Below are 23563 nucleotides of genomic sequence, written 5' to 3'. Positions count from 1 at the left end.
TTAGTCTAAACTTTTGCCAAATGCTCTCCATAAAGAGAGTTCTCTTGTCATCCTAAGTATTAGCAATGCTTATGCTACCCATCCCAGGTATTTTATACAACGTGGTCATACTAATTCCTATCTTGATGTCCATGATTAGCTCAGTTTCTGTTCTTGTAGACCTCGGATTCTTATTGTGGTTAAATGTCTTTGGTTGAATGTTTGTTCCCAGCATCACAAATGACCGTAGACCTTGAGTCTGAGCTGGATACATTATTCAGTCAAAGAGCAGGCTAAAGATTTCCCATAAGGCAGAGTGTTAGAAGAGCAGTGCCCACTACTCTCTCCTTCTTCATGTGACTGCATACAAAGCTTGAGGCTATTTTCCACTTGGGTGAGTATAGAACAAAAATATTTCTCTGAGTCCTGGCTGAGATAAGAGCTACAGCACTCGGCTGCTTGCACAGCTTCAAGTTCTTCAGCATTCCTCAGGGGCATATGTTCCTGTTTCTCTTGCAGTGACCTGGCTTCTGGATGCATGCGAAGGTGGCTCTGTGCATCTTTTCAGAAGAACCTATTTTCTTTTCCTCTGGTCCATATGCCTTTGGCTTCTTTCTGAGGAACCAGTTTTTCAAAGCGGCCATGCCATTTATCAATCATGTGATGAGGTGAAGAGTTACAGAATATGAGGAACTCTCCACGGTATCCTTATTTGGATGAGCCAAGTGGCTGCCGGCCTGCCCAGATGAGGGAGCAGGCATTCCAGAAATGAGGCTGGAACTGCAAAGGTCAGGAGAAAGCTCTTCCTGCAAAGCACAATTGACTGATGAGGAAGTCTCAGCAGGTGTCAACATGAGGTGTTCAGACATCTGCAGTAAAGCACTGTCTTGGGAACTCACCGATGAGAAGTGGGTAAAGCACTGTCTTGGGAACTCACCAGATGGAGAAGTGCCTGGGGAGGACAAATTGGAAGAGCCAGTGCTTGGGCAAGTAAGTGTTTAAGTGTGAGGGTAAAACCTTCTTGGTGTTTGGGTTTATGGCACTACTCTTGCCTACCTCAATGCCCATGACTAATGAGCTTTTGTCCCTCCATTTGCAAAGACTTGTGCTACTTGAAATAATCATCTTCTCTGTCCAAGTGACCATTTTCATGTGTACTTTTCTGTTATTTCTTTGAATAAATCCCCCCGAGATGGCTCAGTTTGCAGTTCTGGTCATGACTGTTTAGCTCTAAGCAGTGCTGGTGCCTCCTTGAACTCTTGAGGGCACCTCAAGAGCGTGTGTGTCAGGGAGTATACAGTTGTACCCAAATCATAGGGCATGTTTTGAGGATTTGGGAAAAGTTTCACATGATTTCCTTCATTGCTAGATGAGCTTTTCTTATTTATCAGTGATGTTTTTCTTGATATCAATGCCTATGACTAAATTCTGCTTCAAACATGTCTTACCATTTTCCTTTAGGGGTGAGTTCTGCTTCAGATCATCCTCATCTTCTTGTGAGAGAATTGGATCATCAATGGACTTGCGTATTTTTTTTCCGGTAAAACTCCCTGAAAGATGACAGCTTTAAGGTATATAGTTTGTGCTGGGCTCCAAGAAGTGCTGGTGCTACCTGGGACTTTTTAGAGCATCCACTGCAGCTGTGAACAGGCAGCAGAAAGTGTTCGTGCTAGTCAAGGGCCTGTCATTGTCCTGCAGTGTGGTGTTTCTATACACTACTACAACAGTCACTAGCTTGGATTTAAGAGGCCATTCCATTTGAAAGTCTTCATGCTTATGATGATTTATGACAAGTTCCATTTGAATGTCTTCAGATTTAGAATGATGTAAATAACATTCCTTCTGAACATGTTCATGTTTGGGATGGTGTACATCAAGTTCCACTTGAATATCTTCATGTTCACTATGATCTACATCAAGCTCCATTTGAAACTGTATGTTGAGGAAGGTTTAAGTCAAGTTTCATTTGAATATCTTTATGTTATGTTGAGGATGGTCTACGTTGTTCCATTTGAATATCTTCATGTTCACGATGGTCAAAGTCAAGTTCCATTTATAAAATATAAATATAAATGTCTTTTTATTTCAAATGGTCTAAGAGAAAGTAGCTCAAGGTTAAAAGATTTTCTACCTCAGGCTTCTCGAGGTCATAGTCGTAAAGGGTTAACACAGAGTCCATGCTTCTGCTGCCCTGACCAATTTTCTTTATCACCTCACTATGTGGAGCATCAACGTCCTCATTCAGCTCATTATCTAAGTTGTCATAGCAGGAGTCATTCATTTGGATGAAAGGGCTATCTGTCAATAAATCAAACCATGATTAACATTGTAGCTTACCAGTACATGCTGCCTTAAAAAAAAAAATTTATGGAGCTTAGTTTAATTCTCTTTTCATGTGAATTGTTCAAATTCCTACTCTCAAGAAAAAAGGATCTTTCACAATCCTCTCAATTGTTAGTACAGAATATAAAATAAAATTGTTGTGGTATATTAGTTTAGCTCAGCCTCAGAAATGGCCAATGGCTTGGATTTAGGGAAAAGTTTTACATGATTTCCTTCATTACCAGATGAGCTTTCCTTCTCGGCGTCATTACTGGTGTAGTTTTCCTGCATCTCAGTGCTCCCCTGATCATTGGCATTTGGCGACTCCTCACACAGTGTATCGCTGTCCTCGCTCAGCTCATCAGTATCCCCATTCGACTCATTTTCACAGGAGTCGTCATTCTTCTGGATGCAGGGGATATCTGTCAATAAATCAAACCACGATTAACATTGTTGCTTACCAATACATACTGCCTTGAAAAAGGAACTTATGGTGCTTAGTTTAATTCTCTTTTCATAGGAATTGTTCAAATTCCTACTCTCAGGAAAAAAGATCTTTCTCAATCTTCTCAACTGTTAGTACCAAATATAAAATAAAATTGTTGCGGCATATTAGATTATCTCAGCCTCAGAAATGGCCAATGGCTTGGATTTAGGCAAAAGTTTCACACGATTTCCTTCATTACCAGATGAGCTTTCCTTCTTAACTTCATTTTTAGTGGTTTTTTTCTTCATATCAGTGCTCCCCTGACCAAGTTTGTTAAGCAACTCCTCACATAGGGTATCATCATCCTCATTCAGCTCATCAACATCCCCATTCAGCTCATTTTCATAAAAAATTGTTGTGGTATATTAGATTATCTCAGTTCCTGAAGAAATGGGCTTTCCTTAAGTAACATTTCCTCAAAAAAATGGGACACATCATAACATCAAGAAATGGCAAGAAACATATGAAGGAATCAGTGCTAAGTATACCTATGTTCTGAATAAGGTTGCCTTCTAACCTGGGTATATATAATTAAATCTAGTCTTAGGGAAACCATTTACTTATTTAATCTTTAGAACAACCATAAAAGTTAGACGTTATGGCTATCCATGTTTCCTAGATGCAGAATTGATGTTCAGTGGTGGTATAGGAATTCATATTCTGGAAGGTTAAATGTCTTCAAGGCTCCCCCCTACCTCTGACATGATGCTAATTGTTTTTAGACTGTTTCAAAGCACCCTAGAATTCTGAAGTGTCTCAGCGACCCCACTAAGAGGAAGGAGAGGAAAAAATGACCAGGCCTGCCTCTGAGTCTTTCCATTCTGTTTTAACTATAGTCATTATTTATGTATATTAGCATATCTTGTAAAATTTTATTTAAAAAAAAAAGGTTAAAACCACTATATTATGCTGCTACTAACAAGTTGTTTAAGTTTGGAATCTACCCTTATGCCTCTCATAATCCTACCAGTTTGAACATTAGCAGACCTTCTCAGGAAGGAGCCCTGGACCCACTGACTCAGCTCAGAGGTTCCCTTCATCTGAGCTTCTGGGCTCTGGGACCACCACCGTCCCAGCACCTTCACAGACATGTGTCTCTCACAAAAAACAACCCAATTATTCACAATACCTGAGGCATTCTCTTTGGTCTCACAGTTCACTGAAACCTCTCCGGAGAGGGAAGTGATTTCTTTTCCAAATGTCCCACAGCAATTTTCAATCATAAATTGAATAAGTTGAGAAATCTGTACAAAGAAGGACAAAAATAAAGTGCTACTTTTCATATGCATATCAATATGTCACATTTCATATATGAATCCAGATTTTAACTAAAAAATGCAAAAGAATCCCAAGAAAAATTCACGTCTGCTTTAAAATATACAAAACAGTTTCCTCTAAAAACAATGATACTGTCAAGAGTAATGTGGACATAGAGATTAACGTTCATCAGTGGACTAAAGTTATTATATGTGGCCTTGGCCTATATGCTAACATGATATACCAATGGCTCTGTTTCAAAATTAGGGTCATCGTAAATATTCTCTAGAAGTGTTTGGGGTGAAGAAATATACTTTGTTACTAAAATCTATGAAGCATCATTAGATAAAGACTTATGAAATGCATTTCTTATGTAAAAAGCCGTTGCCATAAGCTTGGGAAGAGGGCATCCTCTGTGGGTTTATTGTAAAGGAGAGAGAGAGTGGGAGAGAAAACTTATATTTTTGCCTGAGTGGTCTCTATTTATGCATTTCCTTCCTTTAGGCTCCCTAACTGGAGGTGCTTGGGGTAGATGTAAGATTTTACTAGGGAGCTTTGTGCCTCCACTGAGATGTACTAGGATCCTTCTGAAGTTTTCCTGCTCCAATAGCTGAGGCAAAGGAGCATGCAGAATGATGGGCGCAAAGAGAACTAACATCCCTAAACCCTATATTATGGGCCAGGCACTACACGAGTGTGACTTCAAGTAACCACTGTATGAGCTCTGTATTATCACTACCTCCATTCTTTAGATGAGGACACTCTGCATCGCTGTAACAAATTTTGCCCAAGATTGTACATCTGGCAAGTGGTGGTGCTGAGAATTGATCATTGACTTGTCTGACTCCAAAGTCTTTATTTCTTTGTTTAAACCATGCTTTCTTACGACTCTGTGGTTTCAGTCAGTCAGTGTTTTGCCTCTTTAAAAGGAAAAAAGAAGTAACCCAATTGCTAGTACTTTTCAGCTTAAGAAAGTTATTTTCTATAGTCTACCAGGATAGCATAAAATACTTATCAAACTCAACTTTATAAGTTACTTAAGAAAATGTATTTCAGAATTAATATTTAGAGTTTAGGTTCAAAATGGGGATTTGGTCTGCTGGGGCATAAAAATAAAAAACTTCATTACTTCTTTTGTAAATTAGCTTTCTAATTCGGGACTGGAGGAAGTAGGAGGCCAAAGAATGCTTGGAACAATACATACCGGACTGTTGCTCAATGTTGTATAATACTCCAAAAAGATATTTTAGGAGAACAACATTGGCTCTTGGGAGCTGCTCTAACAACCTAAAGACAGAAAAATGCACTCTTTAAGCCAGTTGTTTAATAAAATGTGTATAAACAGGCAACCCTCACTTTGGTTCCCCATGCAAAGCAAGAATACAGTCCAGATATGCAAGAGTTTCAGTTAACATGGCATCATGCAAAGTGAGGACTGCCTGCATAGAAAGAGAGGAAATAAGCGTAAGGACTTTATTTCATGCACTGTTTTCACTACCCAATGAAAACATAAAGGAATGCAGAAAAATAGCTTATCTAAAATGCCACCTGAAGTATTTACAGGCAAATCCTGTAACATTTCAGAATATTCTCATCCCAAACCCCAGAGAGCTTTCTGATCAAATCAAACAACCATTAAACTTAAAGTGCTCCTTCACTTCTAAGCAGCAACACAGGAATTCCACCTCTTGGTAGGAACCTAAACTTCAACTACTCAGACTTTCAGGTCGATTCTGAGAGCTCATGCCCTGTTCCACCAGCTTCCAAGGTCCATTTAGTCCCAAATCTCTGCTCTCACCGGTATCGCATTCACATATATTCCGGCTTATCATGTGGTGGCTGAAAAATTACTGCTAGAAATTTATTACTTGCAGGAAATTATTGCTTGGCTATTGATCATGGGAACATAACATTCTAACAATAAGCTTTCTCCTTCTGTACCCCCGCTTGCACACCCGACCTGTGGATTGACAGGTAATGAATAAAAGAAAAATAGACCTTTGTGTTCAGACAGAATGAAGAATGGGATTTGGGGCTTAAAAACTCTGTACCTCTACATTTCGGGGCTGCTTAACTTGGGGTCTGCGTACCCCTGGCAGACCCAGTTGGCTGAATAAAGAGTGTGTTCCCTATAACTCTCTGAGTTCTGGTGGTCCATGTATCTTTTGGGGGCTGGTGGCTACAACAATCACAGTATATTTTCAACTGTTCCTGTTTATAATCAATGAGAGATTTCTATTATCATTTGGTGAAAATGGTTATTACTATCATCCAGAAAACATATACATGTATATGTTAAAATTAAAGGTTGTTGCTTTTTTCAACAAGAATCTGCAACCTACAGAAGAAAATCAAGTAATCTGATTCCTGTAGCAGAGAGGCATTTCTTTAGTACAAGAAAAGGACAATACAGTTTCGTAGGGTTAAAATGTGAAAGATATTGAAATGGACCCAAAGTTACTGATTGTATTCAATGGAAAGTAAGGCAGTGTCTATCTAGCACCCTCTTTTGGGTTATCTGATTTATGGAGGCCTTAAGCCTTTGAGCTAATTTACAACTCCAAGCTGTAGATAACTGATAGCACTGGACCTAACCCTTGTTCATAGAACTGAAAATTATGTCTGGTGGAGAGACACATGATTTATTTGTGCCCTCCCCCTACTCTCAATGCCCCAGTAGAGAAAGCCAAATTTGCGGCTATTTGTAAATTCATTTCAGCATTTCTGATTTAACTATGTAAGTTGTGATACTTTGAAATCTCCTTTGAACTGCTTGCTACATCTTATTAGTTTTCATTAATTAATGATTTAAATAAAATCTCTCACATGTGTTCATTTTATATTTCTATGAGTCATAATTTTACTTTTTTTTTTAAATTGTCTTTTACAGTAGGTTATAAAGTTTTAGACAATGAGCATCAAGTATAGAATCTGATGTTCATTATCTCCAAGTGGTTTCCATCAAAAAAAAAAAAACATAGTGGAAGCAGAGACAGTATTTCGTTACATGGATTTGACTTCTAGTGTCTCCAACATTGTATTACGTTCTTCCATAAATAAAATATATCTATCAATTGCAGTGCATGGATAATCAATCAATCATATTTGGAAGTTGCTCAAGAAGAAACTACACTAAACAAGCACATGGGAAAAATCATACTGGGATTCTTGGGTTTTCAAAGACCTAGAAGTATTATTTTTCATTAATGGACATTTATTCTCTCTTCTCCTATAATGCAGGACAATAGGCCTGGTTGAGTTCTGCCAGCAACTTCCCTTTGCATGAGTACAGACAATGCATTCTTTATGATTGTTGAAATTTTGCAACTCCTTTTTCATAGACACTTTTTCAGTGATAAATTACCTCTCTGTAGTGCTCCCACAATACTCTCCTTCACATATCTCTTTTATAGTATTAATTATACTGCACTGCAATTGTAATATTTGCTTTATCAATATACTCTACCAGACTGTTTCCTTGAGGGAGGAAATTTTCTCTATATTAATTATACTGCACTGCAATTGTAATATTTGCTTTATCAATATACTCTACCAGACTGTTTCCTTGAGGGAGGAAATTTTCTCTATATGAATTCAGTCGGTGAATGAGATATGTAAGAAGTTGTTTGGTTAGTAAAATATTTACTAAAATTAAGATCATAAATTGTCATTTGGTTTTACAGCATTAGCTGTCATTCTAATAGGTTTCAGCTCCTCTCAGATTTAGACATACAGATGGTACATAATGGTCCAGTAGTCCATGTTAACAGGGAAAAAACAGTAACAATGAGATTAACTTGTATAAATCTATTTTTAAACTGGTCCCCATGGATGTGATTTAGTCATCATTCCTTAATAGACACACTTACAAAATTTAGGCTTTAAAAGTATTTTTGAGACATGATCAAATTAGAATAATTACCTTTGAATTGTATTTATTTTCTCTTCATCATTCCCTCGATCCATTACACAGGTCCAATGATTATAGAGATCTGATGAAAAAACACTTCCTGGAATATTTCATAGAAAATCCTTGTGTAGCAGGAAAAATGAATATTTTAAATCATTATTCTCATGCTAACTACTGGAGGAATTAGATGAAAAGAAAAAACTTGAAATTTGTTGAAAATTTCAGCTAAGTCTTCCCTTCTTTGGAATACACAGATCTCTATGCCACCTCTCTACTGATGTGCACATGTCAAAATACATTTTGATTTTTTTTTTTATCAAAAGCGAGAGCAGTATTTGCAATCTGGACTATAGTGGAAAAGATAGAGGATGACTCTTTGGGGCTGAAATCTCCTGTCTGTGTACATTTTAGCAAACTAGTACAATGAGATAGGTCCTAGCAAATCATCCTAAATTTTTTTTCCCTCTTCTCGATCACTAGTTCAAAGAAATGCATGAACATATTTGTGATGTTTAAAATGTTGTCATCAGTTATCCAATCATTCTATATACATTCACTTTATGTGCCAGGAATCGCTTGAGGTGCTAGGGACAGAACAGTTAATAATAAGTCCCTCTTCTTTTCAAATGTTATGTTCCAGTGGCATTGGTAAACAATTCAATCTAGAGATACTTAGGGTTCCTCCCTGTATTCCCCATAGATGGGTTCTTACATATTTGAGGGGAGAAAGCCTTCTAGGTAATGGCTGCGCTCTGAGACCTGGGGAAGTGCCCCGATGCCTGATGTACACTATAACACATCCCCAGCACAGCATCCTTTCTGGCCTCCCTGACCCTATTTTGCAAAATGTGACACAGGTAGTATATGGCCAAGGGTGTTTGTTCTTTGACCTTTGTTTATAAAAGGCTTAAAAATAAACTTAATTCGGTCTCATTCTTGCTCATTTCTGTTCTAAGCCAACCCTCTCTGTTGCATTTAGCATGGGATTAAAAGGGCTAAACTTGAAAAGTCTGATCTCCACCTCGGTTAACTTTAGGCAGAGCAAATTCAATTTCATGTCTTAACTCTATACCTATGGTTGGCTATCATCTTGTAAGTTTCTGCTTATAACATGGAGAAAGGTGAAAGTGTGTAATTGAGCAGTTTTAACTCTTACTGGAAAACCCAAATGGTAACTTTACCTATGCGCTTTTTACAGAAGGCAACACACAACTTGTTACTTATTTGTCATGTTTATATTACTACCATGAAAACTGTGATACTTCATTGTTATAGCAAGCTAATCACACATGTCTCTTCGCCACTAACTTACAAGCTCCTCCAGGCCATGGGGGCAGACCCTTATTTTGTTCTGATTCACCCCAATGCCAAGTACAGTTCTAGACACAGTAGCAGTCATTACTGAATCATCGCTATTTGCCAAATATTAATGAGAGACAAACTAATTACAATCCAAATAATTACAATCGAAATTCAAAGATAATCTGGAAAACCTCTTTGTAGTGATGCCATCTACCAGGATATGAGTTTTTAAAAGAGCAGTGAACAAGTAGGAAAACGATTGATTCGAAGTCTTTCTTTGTTCTGTTACATGTTCTAGTAGAAGTGTACCTGGATATTTGTCATTCAGATGTGTCTTCACAAAATTTACCTCCTTTTGGGTAAAGTTATTGAATTTTCCTAATTCCAAACTAATTTAATTGCTACATTTACTTTAAAAGTCAGATTTAGAATAGGCAAAATCTGTTATTTTACAGTGGGCCAGTGACAAAAACTCTCTTTAAATCTCTGTAAAAAACTTACTTATGATCTCTCATGAACAAAAACATGATTAAATCTTAAACCTACACTGAAAAGATAACTTGTCACATCTCATTGAACTCTCCACAGTTGGCATAACAAGTTGCAAAATGCAACCACCATCACAACTGAGAAAGGATGAGAGCGCTGGCTCTGAATTATAGTCACCAACTCACAACACTCAACTGAAAGTCTCCTCCCTCTAAAGCCAGAGCCCAGGTCATCCGCGGAACTCCCAAGTTCATTTAAGATGAGATTCTTGCAGGATTAAAAATGAACTTTCTCTCAAAGGTCTGATGGATCAAAGTTAAAGTGTCTCTAGCAATTTTCTTTCAATTATAGTTTGAAGAGTTGGGCTTACAAATTGTATGAAACCAGCATAAGTAAAATATTAAAGGAAAACTTAAGTACCACTTCCAAAGTCTTAAAAACAGAAACAAAATGAAAACTCAGAAATTTTTTTGCAAAAAGTTTCTCCTTTCCTGCAACTACTAGGACAAAAAGAGAGTAAAATGCAGTTACATGATTATAAAACTACCTGGAACCAATTAACTAGGCTTTTCAGTCATTTGGATCAGTTTTTGTCTTTTGCTTATTTTCCTACAAGTAATATTTATGCTATTTAAAATACAATCAAACTCTTCTAGAATCCTACTTCTGTGTAACAGCCTTGAAAATTTAGCACAAAAGTTTAATCAGTGTGGTGCTATAAAGAGTAGCAGAGTAAGGAACATTTTCTGAAACAGAGGCTTTAACTTCCTAAATTAAAAGATGGGACAAAGCCTCATTATATGATTTTAAAACAAAAGAAAACATCATCTCATATGGATATTCTTGACATGTATCTGGCAAAGCTCATGATACATACCTTTATTTTATTCAAGGATTGAATAGTAATCACAAACTTCATGCAAAATAGATTAGATGACCCTAACTTCAGCTCTTTAGCTCTTTTTAGAGATACTTTATTGCAAAAGCCCACAGTATAGGTTGTTGAAGAACAGACATAGTCCATTTACCAAAAAACATCAATTGTGCATGAAGTCAGGAGTGAGATTCCATAATCAGCTGACTGCCAAACAAAGTAGGGTTGTAGGAGAGTTTTCTTCATCATGTGTTCTTTCATTTGGTTTTTATGCTCCAGGCCTTAGGATGCAGGCCCTAGCAAGGCGTATTCCCACCTTGCTAGAAGCTTGAGGCTGGTCTGCAGAAGCTACCCCTGGAGTCATATGCTCTGCTAAAAGCTGGTTTTGACTCTATGTTTTCCAAAAATGGGGAAAAAACATTTTAGAAGAGCTCTAACCTAACTTTGGATGTGGCTTAAGGAATCGTGAGCTCAACGGTAACAATCATGAAGAATGTCAAATATGGGAAAGGTTATATAAAAGAAGGCCCAGATGCCGGAGTCACTCCTACTCCACTTTTACTTTAAAAGGCATCAGTAGACAGGGGAGGCATGAGGACTCTATAAATGAATGGAATTTCCAGTGGTCTCAGTGAGGAATTTTTTTGTTTCCATTACTAGGGAAGTGTTTATTAAGGTAAATGTCTTCTTCAAAGTTTAATAAAGTTCAGTTTTTAAAATTTTGCCTTTATTAGGAAGGTAGTGTGATTGTGAGGAAATCAGCATAATCAGGATGTTTGTTTTGGTAAACATGTTGTATGTGTTTTGGTTGTTTTTACCTAACAATTTTTTTTTTTTTTTTTGGCGTGGAATAGTAGGAGTGAATATGAGAGTGGTGTGGAATGAGAAAATCTAAAAAGCATGTCTGGCATGCATTTATCACTAGTGGTGTCTTTTAAAGGGTAATGTTGGATATCTGCAGTGCTTTTAACACTCTTTAGGTTCTAAATATATTGTGGTTCTTTGCAGATGGGAATAATGTCATAATGGGAGAAACCAGTTGTCCTTCTCCAGAGATATAAACACCATGCAGTGGATGAAGGGAGAACTTTTCCTACCTTTAAGACAGATGCTATCACAAAGACAGATTCGCAGTCTAGGTCTACTTCAGATCCAGAATTCAGTTTCTCTTTCAGCTCTCTGCAAGATTTCATACTGGCAGATAGTCTGAAAATGTCTTTTGTAAGGGGTCCTTTTTGACTAAGGAAGCAAAGCATATCCTATGAGGAAGCAAAGAAAAAAAAATGGCACTTTACACATATAAGCAATCTCTCAGCTGCCAGAGGTTGGTGTATACTTGGGGAAAAGTACTGAAGGACTGGGGATGGAGGGACTGCTAGGAGGATTAAAGTCCATTTGTTTTTTTGTTATTTCTAAATCTTTCTCCTAGTTGTTCAACATATAAAACATTGTACTTTAAACACTTGCTTTAATGGCTCTGTCTTGTTTCCATGAACCAACAACCACTTTAACATCACATTTCTCTGACTGCTTCGAGGTGACTGAAAACTGATCTCCTATCTGTCTATTCTTTTCCCATTATTCTCTCATGCAAATTTTCTCCAAATACGGAAATGTTGTTAAACTCATTCTCCACTTGCTTGTTTTTCTTTTTATGCGTCTTCCTACTTCATTCTTCTCTCAGTATTTATTTCCATCTTTTAAAATCAGTCTCAAAAAATCTCCAGGAAGCTTTCTCTATTCCAGCCCATCCTGATTAATCTATCATTTTGCTTTCTTTCTAGCTGTATGTTCTCTTTATTCAGTGCAGGAAAAGAATGGGGGTTGGAGACAAGCAACATGTGGAATTTGAAAACTGGTTATAGCACATAATTACTGTGTGATCTTGTATAATCTTGAGACTTTGAAAAAATCTGTAAAGTAAGAACGATGGTGATGATGATAACTATACTCTACATTTGCTGCGAAGGATAAGCAATAAAGCAGCTAAGCTAGTTTCATCTAGAGATGAAAACATACCATAACTTGCAATACATCTAGTATAGTACTTGAAGGATACTGGATACTCAGAAAATATTGCTTAACAGTGATCATTTAATATATGAATTGGAGACAAGACAAACTCAAAGTCTTTCATCTGAGCCATTCTATACAAGAAGAATAAACGCCAGAGGATGTATCTTTATGTGTAAACACTTGAAATACAAATACAACACATGGAAGATTTTTAAAAAGCAGAAGACTGAGGAGTCTCTTCTGCTAAAGTTATTCAGGAGACTTGCAGAACGATACAGAGTTCAAGAAAAAAAAATGAGAAAAATATGAGGGGTAATGTGACTTTTCTTGTCTACCAAGCAAATTTCAAATGATCTGAGCAGGCTTATGCAGCTCTTTACTGAAACCAGTAGACTAAATGATCTTTTTTTCTTATGTCTTCCTTATGATTCTGCAATAGCTTAATCAGATAGTTATTCTTTAAAGTAATGATAACCAAGGTTCGCAGCAAAAGTCATACGTGTCTGCATTTCCATTTGGGGGTAGACCTCTCTCCATTCCTAATCCTCTTTTCCCATTGGTGTTACAGGTCAGAATGAGACTTAGCAAAAGAGGTTTGGGCAGATTGTCATTCTCACAAAGGCTTGGCAGAGACACTCCAAAGAGCTGTCCTGGCATAGAAGATGTTGGTGACACATGCGAGTTATCCTGGTGAGCGCAACAGCACCACCAAATGGCCCAGTTCATGCTAGATCTCTTTTTAGATGTCTTCTGACCTGAATCTAAGGAAGAAGTGAGATTAGAAAAACTAGTTTAATTCACTTAACCTTATTACCATTTTATAGTAACTTCATTACTGTGGCTCAAAGAGAAAAAATTCTTGTAGATATCCTTTGTTACTATTAGCTCAGTCTATGAGCTTTCATCAAAACTTTTGATAAATTAAGACGGAATCAAATGTTTGGGTTGTTCTCCTATCCAGTATAGAACATCACTCATCTGTTTTGCACCGAATTTTCAAAAATGAAAGTCTCCCTTACTACACTTGCTACAACTTAAAGCACAATGTGTTTCATACCAACATATACATTGTCCCATTTGATAGATGAGACTAGGCACACAAGAAAGCTGAAGAGTCAATTAGACCGTAATTAAATAGTAAGACAAAGAAGAAGGAGTAGGAGTAGGAAGAGAGCTACCCCTATTAAGATGTTCTCCTGAAATAAGGAATGCTTTATTTCCTGATATCCTACTCTACTACTGAGAATAGAGACAAGAAGCTAATGTTCTACATTCCCCCCCTTTCTTTCCAGCTGCAAAGACTTTCATATATATTTTTTTAAGTTTTTGACTTAAAAATGCATGTTTAAGGTGGCACGCATAGATGCAAACATGAGTGAGACATGCTCTTGCCACAGTGAAGTTTCTAATCTAATGGGAATGGAAGACTGGTGGTGGTGGGCGGGGGAAAAGTAAGTATATTAATCAATAAAAAGTCATAAAGGAGGAATAAAGTACCAAAAGCATTCAGAAGAATGATAAAGCACATCTACTCATTAAAAAGAAAGGTGTGATCCTAGAGGAGTTTACATTTGATTTAGATTTCAAATGAATAAGATTTCAATGGAGCATCTAGCACTGTGTTTTGCATTGATTGAATAAGCACTCAAGAAATCAGTCTTGAGTAGCAATTGAAATAAGGAGAGATTTAAGTGCAAAAAGACACAAAGACAACACGTACAAAATAGGCAGAAGGAAGAGAAGTCAACAAGGAATCATAATTTTGTGATATCACAGTGCTAAAATATTTTCGATGTCATCTGTCTCTAATTTTAGTGTGAAAGTTCATGGATGTGCACAGGATTTGATATTTTAAAAAGGCAGGTCCTTAAGGTTCCATTTGGACCTCTTTACCACACTCTCTAACTCCAAAACATAGATAAATCACAACTATGAACTCTGAAAAAAATAATTTTTTAAAAAGCATCTCTGCAGGATCTAGGGATGGACCAAAAAAAGGAAAACACTTGAAGTAAAAGTTTATCACTCAGCTTGTTGCAGAAACAAGATCGGCAAGAAACCAAGCACCACTCAGAGAGTTAGAGAACTCTCTAAGCTTTGTTATGCTGGCGGTCCCAGAAGAGCTAGCACTCTGAAGATCTGGGCCCCAAGCTCTGGAGTAACCTTCCTTTTATGTGGCTTAACAGCAAAGGCAATGCATCTGTTCTTACAGAACAAAGGGGAGGATGAGTGTTTAGCTGATTTTGAGATCACTCTGCCCTTTGGCCTATGCCCCACCTTTTGGAGCTTCCTTTGAATATTGGGCACAGACCAAGTTTTGAAATGTATAGTTAGGAGTTTGGCCCTCAGAGTTTGGGCCAATGTTATTATATTCTCTAAAAGTCTCAGAAAACTGGTCAAGACAACATAAAACAGAAATTATTTTGATGAAGTACAGAGTCCTTGTTGTCTACTCAGAAAACTTTCCATAACATCACTAGCAGACCAATAGTCTAAGAAACATTAAAACAGAATTCTCATTTTGCATTAGCTTGCTTTTAGCATTTAAATTTCCAATCTTGTTTTGCTTAGTCACATACAATTTCCTCTCAGGATTTCTCTTCACAAACCTACCACTTTCCTCATTCCTTCAATTTGCCTCTTCCCACTTATTCAGAAACAACCAACTTTAAGACAAACACCTTTCCTTCAATTCCCTTCAAGATAAATCTCCATACTTTATACCAAAAACATTTTTCTTTCCATCATAATTAGAATTCTTAACTGAACCACCATATTACATACAACACAAATATAGATCAGAGGTCATGCATATACTCATATTTCCCCAACATCAGTATTTGTAACTTCCCTAAGGGTATCTAGTTTCCTCAGGGAGTGATGAAATAGATGGAGTCCCAAGAGAACTCGTTTCCTCCTCAGAGTCCAAGGGTGAAGGGGGAAAAAATTTCTTATTACTGAGATCTCTGGGAAGGCACTCCCATCAGTGGGCCAGCGAATAAGTTTGGGTCTTGATGAAGGAGCATAGAAGCTGAACTTTTACTGGAATAGCAGTCCTGGCTTGCCTGGACTTGCCATTATACTAAGCCACTCGATTAACTTGTTGGTCATTGTTTTCTGGTATATTAGCTGATTCTTAATATTGCTCATAACTTTTTGGAACTATTAAAAACTCCTACTGAAATATCTGATCTTCAAATTGGCAGGTCAGTAGTGGAGGGAAATGGTTGACCTTGCATTTCCCTTCTACTCCTATGATAATCATAGGTCATGAGGAAGGTTTTCCTACAAATGCAGGGAAGGGAGACTAGGTTGTCTCTGTATCTAAAAGAAATTGAATTTGTTTACCCATTATGTCCAGAGTTACCTGGGGTCCCTCAGTAGTGATTACCACATTCCCAGAAAGGAGCAGTGAGGATGGCCCCGGGACTCTTCAGTCACACAGTTCCCAGTCCTCGGTTACTAGGGAGTGGGCTGGCGGCCCTCTTCTCTGGGAGTGGGGACAGTCAACTCTCCAATGCCAGGGATTAGTACCAGTTTCTTTGCATTTGTGGCAGGGGCTTGGGGATTTTAGGTACAATCTTTTTCCCAATGTCCTATGTTCTTACATTTTAAGCGAGAACTCAACGTCTCCTTATTCCTTGGTCTCTTAAGGAATGCTTGTTGGGTACCAAGGGCTTAGCCAATTGCGACAGCCATAATCCTGGCTTGTCATTTTTCTTTATTCTGTTCTCTTTTTCTCTCTTCAAGATCTCAAGTATTATAGACCATGAAGGCCATATACAGTATTTGGTTAGTCTGTGGCCCCATTTGCAGCTTTTGAAGTTTGCATCTGATATCAGGGGCTGACTGGCCAATAAAATGCTGGTCTAGCAAAGCTAGCCCTGCAGGGGAAGTGGGATCTACATTAGTGTACCTCCTAGTATACCAGTTGGCTAAAAAGCTGGCCGGGTTCTCATATTTTTCTTGAGTAATGGTCCTAAGTTTCTCATAGTTCACAGCTTTTGTATTCCTTTTTTCTTTCTTTTCCCCCATCAGGGTCTCTAGAAATTTGGTGCATCTAACCATTCCCTCTTGGGTATTTTAACTCCAATCAGGATCAGCTAACGGTACTACTTCTGTTCCAGGTACTACCTCTGTCCCTGGGGGTTCCTAGCAAAGGCCTGGTCTGCCTCCTGATGGGTCACTGTTAGAATGTGGTCCTTTTCAATGATTGTTACACTATTGAGAAGCAGATGAGCTGAATTGAACTTCATAGCCTTTAGGGGACCTTAAGGGTGCCCAGCCGTGGAGTCACAAATTTGTACCTGACCAAGTCAAGCCCAACAGGCCACCCATTCACTCACTCATTCACACACCAGATTAAAACATTGCCTTCCCTCTTTCGAAAGGCCTTGACCTATGTCTTCCCCCACAGGAAGACACTGATATCTCTCTTGCTGGGAAGACCCTAATGTCTTCCCCCACTGGGAAAACCCTGAACTATGTCTTCTAACTGAAGACTAGGAGATGATCAAGCTCCTCTTCTGTCCGGTGACAGGACCTGACTAGGGAGCTGTGCCCCAGATCCTTACCTTATCCTGTGGCCATTCCTATTGAGTTGGTCTGTCCCTCTTATGAGTTCTGTTGGGAACTCAGCTCTCCTGGGAGATGGGGCATCAGTCCGAAAAAGAACCCGGAATACCATCAGGTGGCACACTTCCTCGTTCGTCTCGGAGCCCTTCCACCCTGGCCTGACCAAGCCACCAGTCCAGCGGCTGAAAGGGCCAGCATGGTCGTAATCTTGCTTTGACCTCCAGAAATCTGGCAGAAAAAAGACCAGCGAGAAACCAAGCATCACTGGGAGAGTTGGAGAACTCAGGTTTATTATGTAGGCAGTCCCAGGAAAGCTAGTGCTCTGAAGATCTGGGCCCCAAGCTCAGGGGTAACCTTACTTTTATAAGGCTTAACAAACAAAGGCAGTATATCTGTTCTTGTAGAACACTCAAAGGGGAGGGTGAGTCTTTAGTTGATTTCAAGATCACTTTGCACTTTGGCCTATGCAGCAACCATGTCTACAGAAGCAGAACAAAGAGATAATTAAAAGGTTAGCCATTTGAGTGGAAAATTTCTCCTCAAGCAGATGGAAATAATATGACACTAGATAAGTTTCTTATTCTTAAAGCTTTTAGCTTGAGGACAGTTTCCAGGGTGACTGAACTTTTGAGACAAATTTGCACTCTTACAGGCTCAGAGAACCAGAGAACGAAGATGGAGGTAACCACAACAGCTGCAAAGTAAGGAGAGAAAATCCTCGAGAAAACTACAGTGAGAGCCCCAAATACAGAGTATAAACTGCCCGGATCTCCACAGACGCCTGAAGCATGCATACCTGGGGCAGATGCAAAACAGCTATCAGCTAAGGCCAACAGAACTGAGATCTGAGGAGCCATAAGCTCTCAAGGGGCCCTTACTCAAAGATTGACTCCATTGTCTCCAGGGCCATTGCCTGAGAATTAGTCATTAAACTCTGACTGCTGGGCCCTGATATCAAACTAAATTTCCAAAGATGATGCAGAGCTACTCAACATTCCCTGACAACGGAATGGAGGAGATGGTCTTTTCTTGGAGAAATGGTCGACAGAGTCAAATGTTAATTTCAAAGAAATGTATTATACTACTTGTCTATAATGAACATTAGCATTTTACTTCCTCAGAATAGCCAAATTAAATCATATTGTGGGAGGACAAACAAATAAGTATCATTTTCCTGAATGGCTTCAGAAGCATCATCCTAAGGATACAGTAAATGCATCATTCATGTACACACACCCAGGTGTGAAGGTCTTTGGCTCTGGAGTCAGGAGACCAGTTAGACTCCTGGCTCAGACACTTATTTGAGGAAATCACTTAACCTCTTTACTCATCTTTGAAATGGGAATGATATTACCTACCTCTCAAAGTCTTATTGAGAGAGTTAAGTACAGTACTGCATGAAAAGTACTGCTTCACTCAGGTCATGAGTCACGGTGATCTTGATTGAAGTTGCTAAGATACCAACCTCCTCCCCACATCACTCTCTATTGGGTATAATAGACTTCCGGAAGTGGGCAGACCAAGAGGAATACCAGACTCTGTTGGACCAGAGCACGGTCTTCTTGCCCTGACGTTCCCAAACTATACCCTTCTGAAAAAACAGAAAAGGAAACTAAACCATTCCTAAGTCCAAGAGGGGGCTCCAGTATGCCTAGCAATGTCAGTCTGTGCGAATGTTTTCCTCATCTGTATGTTTATCTATGTTGAACACTTGTACTCACTCTAGTTTCCTGATTTCATTATTTCTAAATCCATTAGATTTATTTAATTTTTTTTACATTTAACACAATTTTTAGGAAGAATGCTTTCTCATAAAGTTATATGCCTAGCTATCCTTTGCAGACAAAGGATAAAATAGAAACTGAGTCCTGTGCTGTATTATAAATACTTTCAGCTGCAGCCATGCCTTTTGTTATGTACAACATTCAATTTTAGACTTCATGTTTACTGTGAGACTGAGAAGAATGACATTTCGTTAAATTTTATTTTCTCGAAGAGCTTTGAATGCATAGCTCTTGCTTTCTAAATGTCAAGGGACAATGAAAATCATGATATTGCTATTAAAAGATAAGGATGATGTAAATGTAGAGCAAACTAAATCCATGTGAATTTAACTTTCCTAAACAATCCTGGAAAAATTCAACTAGTGTTTCCTCATGCTTAAGTTAGGGAATTGAACATTTAAAATTACAGTTCTTAAAAGTTTGTGCTTCTAGAATAATTACAACAAACATTAATTAGAAATTCTATTCTAGCCATCTAACTTCTCGAATTAAGACTACCCACCTGTCCCCACCCCTACCCCACTGTACCAAGGTAGGAAAAACATATGGGAAAATACTAAAATGGTAGAGCAAACAAAAAGAGAAAAAATTGTGTCTTATATTTTACAATCTCCACGAAATTCAGCCCCATTATCCTTGGAGCTGACAAACCCTCAGCCAACATTATACTTAATGGTGAGAAGTTAATAACCTTCCCTCTAAGATCAGGAACAACGCAAGGCTGTCCACTACTGCCACTCTTATTCAAAATAACATTGGAGGTTCTAGCAAGTGCAATCAGGCAAGAGAAAGATATAAAAGACATCCAAATAGAAAGGACGAAGTCAAACTTTCACTATTTGCAGAAGACGTGATTTTCTACATAGAAAACCCTAAAGACTTCACAAGAACACTACTAGAAACAGTAAGCAAATACAGTAAAGTCTCTAGATACATAATCAATGTTCAAAAATCGATAACGTTCATATACTCTAATAACAAAGTGTGATAAAAAGAAGTGGAAAAATAATTCCTTTTGCAATTGCAACAAAAAGAATAAAATACCTAGGAATAAATTTAATGAAACATGAGAAGGACCTATATTATGAAAACTTTAAGAGCCTGTTAAAAGAAATCAGAAAAAGATACAAAGAAATGGAAACATATTTCATGTTTTGGATTGGAAGATCAACATAGTTAAAATGATCTTATTACCTAAAGCATTATACAAATTTGATGCAATTCCCGTCAAAATCCCATCAGCATTTTTTAAAGAACTGGAACAAAAATTCACCACATTTGTGTGGAAGCACCAAAGACCCCAAATTGCCAAAGCCATCCTGAGTAAAAAGAATGAGGCTGGAGGCATCACTCTGCCTGACTTCAAATTATATTATAAAGCGACAATAATCAAAATGGCCTGGTATTGGTAGAAAAACAGACACATGGACCAGTGGAAAAGAATCAAGAGTCGAGAAGTAAACTCATATTTATATGGGCAAATAATTTCAACAAAAAAAGCCAAAAACACACAGTGGAGAAAGGAAAGCCTCTTCAATAAATGGTGGCAGCACTGCAGCAGTGAACGGTCATGAGGCTGGTAACTGTGTTATTTCCCATGGAGACCGTATTGTTGCAGGATTCTCTAAAAACAGATATGAGACACCAATGTTATAAGTACGAAGTAGCATCTAGTGTTGCCGGCACCAGCTCAGCGAATTCTTATCCAAAGGCTGAGCACCAATTGTAACATAAAGGGCAAGTTTTATACAGTCTTGTCATTCCTACATTGCTACAGATATAAGGAAGAACATTGGAGGGCAAGCTATGAGAAAACTGTTAGCCAGAGAGTCCTTCGAATGGGGTTGGTGGGGAGAGGGCCTGGGGCAGTTAGGAACGAATTTGTTCCAGCAGGAAATGGCCAGACAGGGGACATAGAAGTACTGGTCCAGAGTGGTTTCTAGGGCAGTGAAACCAAGGTGAGTCCTTTTGTGAAACTGCTTGACAAAAGCTGGGGCTAGGCTCCCAGGGACTGCAATTTGCCTGTCTTTGAACTTCCACCATACACCTGAGAGGAGGCACCCTTCTTCAGTCTTAAACCAGGCCACTTCTTGAAGTGAGTACTTGGGGTCTCATTAGGATAAGGCACTGAGAAACAGGGAAGCAGTTAGAGTCGTGCTGGCCATCTCTTTGTCCACTACCAGTTTGGCAACATGGTCTGCCCTGCAGTTGTCCTAGGCCATTATGGTGTCCCCTTTTTGATATCATCTGCAGTGCATGACTGCTACTTTCTTGGGAGCCCACACAGCATCTAAGAGTTCTAGAATTTTCTTTCCTTATTTTATGTCTTTCCCCCCTGAATTGATTCGACCTTTCTCTTTGTACAAGGCTCCATGTACATGGAGGCTGGTAAAGGCATACTTAGAGTCAGTCTATACATTAGCACACACTCCTGGTGCCAGCTGAAGGGTGCGGGTCAAGGCAATGAGCTCTGCTTTCTGTGCTGAGGTCTGCTCAGGCAGAGGTTTTGCCTCAGTAGTGGAATGTAGGGTCACCACAGCATATCCTGCAAGGTGTTTTCCTACCCTCACAAAGGTGCTACCCTCAGTGTAATATTCTACATCAGGGTCCTTGAGGGGCTGGTCTGTCAAGTCAGGTTAGCTGGAAAACACTTCATCCATCACTTCAATGCAATCATAGTCTGGCTGGCCAGGCCTAATAGGTAGCAAGGTGGCTGGGTTCAAAGCTCATACTACCTCTAGGCAGATGCAGAGATTTTCATACAACATTCCTTGGTATCTGACCATCCAGACACTAGTTAGCCAATATTGTCCTTTGTATTCCAGTAATATTATTACTGAATGTGGTACTCGAACTGTCAGTTCTTGCCCCATAGTCAGTTTGTTGGCCTCTGACACAAAGGAGGACTGTGGTTGCAAGTACTCACAAGCAGGGTGGCCAGCCCTGGGTGACAGAGTTAAGCCGTTTGGAGAGATAAGCCATAGGATGGTGCCAAGGTCCTAGTGGGTACCGGTATCAATAAACACTCATTCCTAATAATAGCCTCGGTGTCTTGTCTCTCTGTCTGAGAATCCTGCAACATTTCTGGAAGCTCGTCCAGGATCCAGAGATGGCGGTTTTTCGCTTCCCTTGTCTTTGCAGTCTGGCCTTCAGGACATTGGGAAAAGCGGACTTCACCTGGCACACCAGCAGACCCGTTGTCTGTAGGGTAGGATGACTCTTCCGACAGACAGGTCGGTGGCTCCGAGAGCACAACAGAACCCGGAGAGGTGCAGGAACCAGTCCAGGAGCACCGCCTGACTGAAAGGTAAGAACCTGGGTCCCAGGTACAGCATGTCCATTAGAGGACAGAATGGGAGTCTGATCAACTCCCGAAGTCATCTGATTACTCTACGTTTGTTAGAGGAAACTGTGACCTCTCAGGTACACAGGGCAGAAGGTGGAACGTGTTTGCTGTGTGATTGCGTGTGACCGAGACGTAGCCTGACTATGAGACGTAACCTGACTACGAACCGAGAGTTGAGCTTCTATTTGCAGTTCCACAGCAAACTTCATATGGCTTAGGTTGGTGTCACTAGGTCTCTGTGAGGAGTCTACTCCAGTGACCTGAGTCGGAGGTTTATACTTACCAACCAATTGCAAGAGGTGCTGGAAAGATCCCCGTAAGGGGAGCGGTCCGAGAAGGGCGAAGCAAATTTCTGAGTGCATGTGCAACACCCACTACGGGCGGAAGGGTGGGTGGACAACAGAATAAACAGACATCTTTAGATTGTCTGCTTAAGAATTTCAATAAGTTTATTCAGGAGATTTTGAAGTTAAACTCACTCCACAGAAACTCCACACTTTTTGTGAGATTGACAGGCCCTCTTTTGGTATTGGGTGGCCAGCAGAGGGAGTTCTTGATAGGGAAGTCATTGCAAAGGTCTCTCAAGTCCTTACTGGTTAACTGGGCCTCCAGACCAATTCCCTTATATCGATTTTTGGGAGACAATAGTTCGCACTTGACCTCCTTGTTTGAGAGTCTGCCTAAAGAAGAACTGTAGGGTCCTCCTAGCTTGATCCTTGGCATCCTCCAAGGTCAATTAAAGGAAAGGAAGCCTGTGTTGCCAGAACTAGTCCAGATTGGCCTCCATTCTGCTAGGCTCCCAGGAGCCTGTGGTCCAAATGATAGTTGAGGGGCTGACCTATTGACTTTATGGTTGACACGAGAGCTAAACACTCAGCTGTAACTCGAACTGTGGGCCCCCTTTCTCAAAAACAAGCCACCACTATGGGAGCAACCCAGAGACGAGTATGTTGCCCCTTCCTGCAGCCTTGCAGCACAACCTAGGAGGACAAGAAGTCATCCACAAATTCCGATATCTGCCCAACTGCCCCGTGGCACTGATGAGATGAGACCTTTAAGAAAACTATAGGCTCAGATTCCTTTGACTCATGTGGCCCAGCACCCCTCACCTTAGGGAGGCCAGAAGTAAGGATCATGTCACTCATGGTTCCCCAAGGAGAAGACTGGCATCTCTATACTCGAACAGAAGTGTCCCAACCAGGGACACAAGCTCCCCTTCAAG

General features: G+C 39.4%; 1 protein-coding gene across 1 annotated transcript; it reads right to left on the bottom strand.

The window, feature by feature from the left end:
- Positions 1-252: 252 nt before the first annotated feature.
- On the bottom strand, positions 253-23064 carry LOC107507625 (rho GTPase-activating protein 20-like). Its single transcript, XM_036221559.1, is given in 14 exon segments — positions 253-514; positions 516-550; positions 552-931; positions 2544-2723; positions 3918-4032; positions 5175-5250; positions 5252-5332; positions 7968-8077; positions 11718-11880; positions 13223-13397; positions 17321-17439; positions 18693-18802; positions 22006-22295; positions 22821-23064. Coding segments are annotated over 14 exon segments (2340 nt in total).
- Positions 23065-23563: the final 499 nt, after the last annotated feature.

Source organism: Rousettus aegyptiacus, unplaced genomic scaffold (genome assembly GCF_014176215.1).
Source record: "Rousettus aegyptiacus isolate mRouAeg1 unplaced genomic scaffold, mRouAeg1.p scaffold_m13_p_5, whole genome shotgun sequence".
Classification (NCBI taxonomy): Eukaryota; Metazoa; Chordata; class Mammalia; order Chiroptera; family Pteropodidae; genus Rousettus; species Rousettus aegyptiacus.
This window is presented reverse-complemented; position numbering and strand designations above follow the sequence as displayed.